The following is a 7,741-nucleotide window of genomic DNA, read 5'->3' as shown; positions in this document are numbered from 1 at the left end:
AAAAAAAAAAAAAAAGGAAACCATGAAACCTTACAAAAAAGACGGCATGAGGTTTGATCTCATTTGTATGAAATTCTAGAGCCTGCAAGAAAAGCCATTGTGAAAAAACAATCAGGACCATGGGTGTCTCTATAAGGGAGAACTAAGCCTCACTGGGAAGGGGCATAGAAGTTCCCAGGCTGATGCTAATATTCTATATAATGAGAGGGTTTGAGTTACACAGGTTGATGCATTTGCCAATTCATAGTGATTGTACATTTAAGATTCACATATTTTATGTAAATTTCCATAAAGTTGCATAGAATAAAATGTGTAAGAAGTATTAAACTCTAGTTATTGATATGTGTACAAAAGTATTGAGGAAGTGAACTGATGTCTGCAATTTCCTTTGACACATACCATAAAATGGATTAATAGATGGAAAAGTACAAAGAGACATGGTAAAGCAAATATAATAAAATCTTAATGTGTGGCATAAGGTGTTTTCCAAAAACAATGACAGCAATAATTCTAGTCCCACATGCTCTTCCAGAACTTTGTCACTGTCCCATCAAGGGTTGTAATTTCTTTTCATCTCCTAGAACCCAAGTGTTACTTTCAGGCTGTCTGAATGAAAAGCACGCAGTAGAAGTGAGGTAGGGCACAAGAGTTGATTTGGCACCCGTGTGGCTCTCGTGGAATGCTCACCCACAGAACCCAGTCACCACGCACATACAAAAACGGCTGGATTCTAATTTAAGGTCTCAGACAACAGCTAACTGTCAACACCCAGATTAGAGTCAACGTGATGTTCAATGTATCTGTTATCTTTATTGAGTCCAGTCTATAGAAATTCAGTTAAGTCCACGAAAATTTGGGATTGTTTATGATACAATAGTAGATACTCAGAACTATCTAGGTACTGGATACACAGACGCTGACAAGATAATCGTTGCAGTGTGGTTTTAAAAATTCATGAAATACTGGGGAAAATTTTGAGTGACACTGCAGTCAATGGATGTTTCAATTACAGTGGATTTCCCTCTTCAGCAAGGCCTTCCACAAAAGAGCTACCGCATGCAGAAGCACTCACAACAATCATTCTGTGTTCATCGTTTTTCCTACCTTTCTTCTGACTGATTCCCCAGGCAACAGCCTGTATGATAGGCTCTCTCCCTAGCCCTGCATATAGGACAGAAGACCTTCAGGACTTGGCATATTGTCAAAACTATGGAAATAATGTTATTGAGTAGCAAGTAAAATATCTGAGGGAATCATTCATATTCCAAAATGTATTTGAACAACTTAAATTTCAAATAATTTGTTTTTTTTCACATAAGAGCAAACTTCACTGAATAATCACTATACTATATCAAAATGAAAACAGTGTTTTGTTTTGACATTCACATCACAATGAGCTTTAGGTCCACAGAGAACAATCCTCCTGGTATCTAATGGAAAGCAAGAAACTCCAAGTTGTGTCAAGGGGTAATGGTCTCAGGTGACCACAAAACTCTCTTTGGAATGTGCATGGAACTCAGCTCCAACCATAAGGCATAGAGAAGATGCTACCCTATGGTTATAAGAGACCTTGTAATTTCAGACAGAGTGAACTTGTCACAGTCATTCAAAGGGCAAATCGCCTTAAACACTAATCCTGAAATGACATCAGAGAAGGAACTGTAGAAAACAGCATAAGTTACTCATACAGCTTACTATTTTCTTCTTTTTAAGAGTTTGGAAGGGATTCCTCTTTGACATAAGGTAGGAATTGTATTTTGTATTTCTATTTATCATGAACATTGTGCTCTATCCACGAACAACAAGCTGTGAGGGTTAATTGGCAGTTAACAGATACTGAATGTAATGAAGGTACAACTGGATGGGGAATAAATGCTGTTGTTTTCCTATTCCTGGCATAATTAGCACACAGATGAAGCAATGAGAAGCTAGAAAGCTGCAGAGAAGAGGACTGCAAACTCCACCCCAAGGCGAGTGTGCAGCCCAAGAGGGACCGACTTCATACAGTTGCTTCCGCACAAGAGCCGGTACAGTGTTACGGGTAACCTGTGAGCAGGCAAGTGTTGCTGAGCCCCTGCCGGAAAAGTTGTCTCTACACCATGTGATGTTTTAGCAAATGGGAAAGGAACTAGCAGGTACCGTGCACTTACCTGATAAGTGTATGTGCATAGCATTGTAACCCCTCAAGGAGGTATATTTAGAGCCACGTTATAGAGGAGAAAAGTTTACTTGGATATATGAATGAAATAGAAGCACAGTCTGGATTTGAACACAGGTCCCTCTAATTCTGCTCAATCCCCTACCCCGATACAAAATAGACTCCAGTATAAGTCCAGGTCTAATTTCAAGGCAAATTCGGTTATTTTATTGTATCAAGAGAATTAAGCAGGAAAGAGTAAAGAAAAACATTTATGAAGTCTTGCAATTTCCATATTTCTCCCATTACTTAATTGTACATTTCACTGTAAGCCACTGGCAATTTGATTCTTTGTGTGTCCCCCCCTAACCTTCACACCCTTTTCCCTTTGACCTCTTGGTGTAACCATTTGGCTTCATATTTAACAGTTGTGATTTTTAAAAGCAAGTATTTCTTTGGTGGATCTAATATAGCCTCATTGAAAGAACTAAGTTTGTGTGTGTATTCCCACACACACACACATACACATATATATGAGCTCAGAAAGCCACTTAAAACCAGAGAAAACATAAACCTATGAACTTCTAATTTATGTAAATCTTATTTAATGTCCTATCAGAATTCATACCTATAAATCGGGGCGCCTGGGTGGCACAGCGGTTAAGCGTCTGCCTTCGGCTCAGGGCGTGATCCCGACGTTACGGGATCGAGCCCCACATCAGGCTCCTCTACTATGAGCCTGCTTCTTCCTCTCCCACTCCCCCTGCTTGTGTTCCCTCTCTCGCTAGCTGTCTCTATCTCTGTCAAATAAATAAATAAAATCTTNATGTAAATCTTATTTAATGTCCTATCAGAATTCATACCTATAAATCAATAAAACACTCCTTTATTTTCCCATTAAAAATATCAATATCTTCTCTGAAAATTATAGAAAACCTGACTCATAGCGGACTTTTATTCTGATTGGGTTGGGAGAAAATTAAACACGCTTTTTCCAAAGACTTGGTTATAAATATTTACCTTTGAACATTGCCCCATGAGCACAAATCAAGTGTAGCTGCCAGTAAAATGCTCCAGTTCGGGCTGGTGGGGAATGATGGGTGACAAAGTGGTCCCCGCAGTCCCCAGACTGGCCATGGTTTTGATGTACATCTTAGGAGGCAGATTGGTTTACGGTGTCCACAGTGCGGGAGTTTGATATGGTGCTGGGCCAAAAGAGTCTGCCAGCTGGCTTATGTCAAGAAACAGCCTCAAATTCTTGTCTCACTGCTAACTCAGAGGAATTAGACATACTAAATCCACCAGACCTCTAGCAAGGGTGGGGGCATGGATAAACCAGGAAAGGTGTTTTTAGGAAAAGAAGTCAATTATGTCCCTTTCAGTCTACAGAAGTGGTATAGCCTAAGGAGGGTGAATTGATCACAAAATCCTGGGCCAGAAAACATCTCCTTCAAACTCTGCCCTTGGAGAGGGACTGGAAGTAACGGGTATGACGCCATATTGACATATTCTCGATCACTATTTCCTTTGAGTATTGTGAGGAAAGAAAGATTTATAATCAATAAAAATGAAAAAAGAAAGTAACAGAATCACAGTTGGAGTTTCAAAATCTACACATGTGAATTTTTCCTCAAGTTTTTCTTTTCTCTTCTTGGAAACACCTGCCAGAAATTTGGGGTGGATGTGAGGATATGGAACTCTTGAGAATGCTCCCCTGGTGACCCAGATATCCTGTCATAGGAGCAGTTAAGGCAATCATGTGTTATTTGATCAAATATATATTTGTGGAATTACTGGATTGGCTTTGGATAGCAGTTAGGCAACCTGTACCTTGGTGTCAATTTTCATAACATCAGGACCAACATACCTACCACATGGAGCTGCTGGGAGAAATCTGGTGAGAAAATTCTATCAAGTGCATGGCATATTGACCAGCATATTTCAGATGCTGACTTAATACTGGTTACCTGATTGAGCTCCTTGTAGTTTTTGGCCCAGTAATTCAGTACATAAAGAGCATACACACTGTTTAACTAAAGGTATATTTTCCCTTTTTTCTTCAAGCTTTGTGGATCTTTCAGAATCTGTGTCTCTAACCTTCTTTCCCCAGCCTTCAACTCCACATGGATGTCTTCTCAATGTTTTCCTTTCCTTCCCAGACAACAGTGCCCGAAACCCAAACCCCACGTTGTATGGGAAGTCCCTGGGTTACTTTCACCCTGTCATCTCACACACAGAGTGGTTAGTTTAAGAAGGGATGAAAACAACCTGAGGAACTGGAGTTCTAATAAGAGCAGTGCTGCAAAGCAGCCCTTTCTACCAGTGTTTCAGTGAGAAAACGTCCTAGAAGTTTTCCTGAAAGCTCAAGAATTCATCAGGACATCATGGACACGAAGAGTCATCCAGGATGCGATAGTCTTTTTATAACCATTTTGCCTCTAAGATCTGCCTGAATGGGAAACAGTTGCTGAACACTCCAGCTGAGGAACTGGAGTTCTAATAAGAGCAGTGCTGCAAAGCAGCCCTTTCTACCAGTGTTTCAGTGAGAAAACATCCTAGAAGTTTTCCTGAAAGCTCAAGAATTCATCAGGACATCATGGACACGAAGGAGTCATCCAGGATGCGATAGTCTTTTTATAACCATTTTGCCTCTGAGATCTGCCTGAATGGGAAACAGTTGCTGAACACTCCGGCCTCATAAATTGGAAACCAGTACAAATTTCAAAATGGTAAATTCATTTATTAGGTCTACTCATTGGCATAATCGTTAGCCAAGCAGCCAGTGCCTTCTGGCGAACAACTCTAGAGATTCCAAGAATGTCTGGAAGCCATTCAAAATCTTTTACCTCTTAAAGTAGTATTGATTCAGTCAACGTTGTTAGGCACTTCCGTATGCCAAGCTAGGATTAGATCACATCCTGTTATACCTGTTACTTCTCATAATCCTGAAGATAATAAGCATTCTTTCTTTCATATTTCCCTCTTCCCTGCAGATTCTGACTATAGAAGACAGAAAGGAGTGATAAATGGAGGGGTTTCCAGAATATATTTCAACCTACTCTAGGGCATTTGTGCGGACTCTTCTCCTAGAGTCTTTCTCCTCATCACTCTGACCTCGAATTCAGTCGGGTCCATTTAACTCCCATTTCTCAGACTCTCTCATTAAGAGTTGTCTTGTCATTGCCCAGGAGCCCTTGCTTAAAGGCCAGGTGACCTCAGTGCTTTTTATACTCTTGAGTCTTGACCTCAAGAATGTCAACATCTGTGGGAGAAATTTACTGAGCCTGCTGAATGATGAGCAATCATACCACAGTGAGCACATTCCTTCTGTGGGGCTTTTCCAGTTTCCCAGACTTGCGGGGTCTCCTCTTTGTGATGATTTTCTTCTCCCATGGGATCATCCTGACTGCAAATGTGTCCATAATGGTGGCCGTCAAGCTCAGCCACAACCTTCACACCCCCATGTACTTTTTCCTCTGTGGCCTGTCCTTTTCTGAAACCTGTAGCACTATGGCAATCATCCCCCGCATGTTAGTGGACTTGCTATCCGACAGCAAGACCATTTCTCTTCCTGAGTGTGCCACGCAGATGTTTGTCTTCTTCGGCTTGGCAGCCAATAACTGCTTCATCATGGCTGCCATGTCCTATGACCGTTACACTGCCATTCACAAGCCACTGCACTACCCCATCTTGATGACCCATAAGATCTGCTTTCAGTTCATCACGGCCTCTTGGATGGTTGGCTTCCTGGTTTCTCTGGGCATCGTCATTGTTGTATTCAGCTTGTCTTTCTGTGACTCCAACATCATCCAGCACTTCTTCTGTGATATCTCACCTGTGGTCTCCCTTGCCTGTGACTACACCTCACGTCACGAAATGGTTATTTTTGGGCTCTCTGCCTTCGTGTTGGTGGGCAGCTGTGTCTTCATCGTGATGTCCTATGTCTTCATTGTGTCCACAGTTGTGAAGATGCCCTCTGCCAAGGGGAGGTATAAGGCCTTCTCCACTTGCTCCTCCCACCTCACTGTGGTGTGCATACACTATGGATTTGCTGGCTTTGTCTACCTGAGGCCCAAGGACAGGGACTCGTTCTGCGAGGACATGCTGATGGCTGTCACCTATACAGTGCTGACACCTCTGCTTAACCCCATCGTTTACAGTCTCAGAAACAAAGAAATGCAGACGGCCCTAAGGAAGGTACTAGGCAAGACAGGTTCATCCCTCAGAGGGTGAATAAAAGGACACTGGACACTTAAAAGCGTATAGACTGCTGGTAAATAAAAGTGAAAAAAGTGGAGTATTTCCAATAAAATCATCACTTTGGGTACAAAGCAATTAAAGTGCATTCTAATTGCCTGATATACCCTGGTCTCACTCCTTTCCTACTACAAAACCAGACGTAGTTTTAAAATATTTTCAAATGAGAAAAATATTTTGAAATGTTATTACATATATATGTACATATACACATACACATGCACGTGAGTGTGGTAAACATATTGAAAACATTTGGAAAGCTATTTTCATAATCTTTGTTGCTTTTGGAAGAAGGAAAAAATTATACTGAAATGGAAAAGGAGAAAAATGAAAGAGAGAGGGAGAGTGAGCCAACAAGGGAGAAGGAAAATCACTAATTTACTTAATCAAAAAAGGAGAAACTACAAACAAAATCTTAGAGTTGAAATGGGTGAAAGGCCATAATACAGAAAAATTTCAAGGAATTTTAAGAACGACCTTGTTCAGCTCTATTCAAAGAAATAAGGAAACTAGATGGGAATGGATGAATTTCTGGAAAAACAAACTGATGAAAATTACAGCGAAAGAGACATTTTTAACATACCAGATTTCAGGAATAATATAGAAAAGGCTGTCAAAGAGCTCTTCTTTCTACTCCCCAGCAAGGAATAGGCTAGATGGTTTCACAATTTTCCTGAGTCCTCAAAAAGGAAATAATTCAAATACTCTTTGACTCAGAGCATAAAAATCAAAGCTTCTCATTTATGAGAATGACAGAAGTGGGAGGTGCTATACATAACTGGAGAATCTAATTGAGGCCATTGTCGTAAGGTTCTCATGTGGATTGTGGAAGATGTTAGACGCTGCAAGGAGTCTAGGCATTTTGAGGTCACATTGTCTGATGGCACAGCTGCATGGTGTGAAGGTGCCAATGCTGGAGGGCTGAGGCACTGAGATGGGAAAAGATCAAGAGGCTGGTGGCAATTTGCTAATAAACGGGAAGAAACTGGGTCGTCAGTAAAAGATTCAGAGGACAGTATAGTTCACCCTTGAATAACATGGGTTTGAACTGCATGGGTCCACTTATATGGGGATTTTTTCAATAAGTGTAGTACAGCACTGTAAATATATTTTCTTCCCTTATGATTTTAGCATTTTCTTTTCTCTACCTTACTTTGTTGTAAGAATGCAGTATATAATACATATGACATACAAAATATGTGTTAAATGATTTTTTTTAAAAAGATCGTATTTATTTGAGAGATAGAGAAAGAGAGCACATGCAATGCGGCGGGGGGGGGGGGANATGGGGCGGGGGGGGGGGGGCAGGGACGGGCAGAGGGAAAGAGAGCAGACTCTCCACTGAGT

General features: G+C 40.9%; 2 protein-coding genes across 4 annotated transcripts in view; one reads left to right on the top strand and one right to left on the bottom strand.

Moving 5' to 3' along the window:
- LOC100482330 (olfactory receptor 481) overlaps positions 1 to 7,741 on the bottom strand; it is a 118,086-nt gene that overhangs the window by 58,618 nt on the left and 51,727 nt on the right. The gene's annotated exons all lie outside the window — the stretch shown is intronic.
- LOC100482827 (olfactory receptor 10R2) lies at positions 5,403 to 6,370 on the top strand. The gene has a single exon (XM_002916178.4). The coding sequence runs from the start codon at positions 5,429 to 5,431 to the stop codon at positions 6,368 to 6,370; it is 942 nt and encodes a 313-aa protein (XP_002916224.4). The 5' UTR covers positions 5,403 to 5,428.

The sequence above is a fragment of the Ailuropoda melanoleuca genome, chromosome 8, assembly GCF_002007445.2.
Source record: "Ailuropoda melanoleuca isolate Jingjing chromosome 8, ASM200744v2, whole genome shotgun sequence".
Taxonomy (NCBI): domain Eukaryota; kingdom Metazoa; phylum Chordata; class Mammalia; order Carnivora; family Ursidae; genus Ailuropoda; species Ailuropoda melanoleuca.
Note: the sequence above shows the minus strand (reverse complement) of the source record. Positions and strands in the feature narration are given on the sequence as shown.

Bases quoted from the DNA above. Each gene is read 5' to 3' on its own strand.
- LOC100482827 (XM_002916178.4), top strand. From the start codon at position 5,429: ATGATGAGCAATCATACCACAGTGAGCACATTCCTTCTGTGGGGCTTT.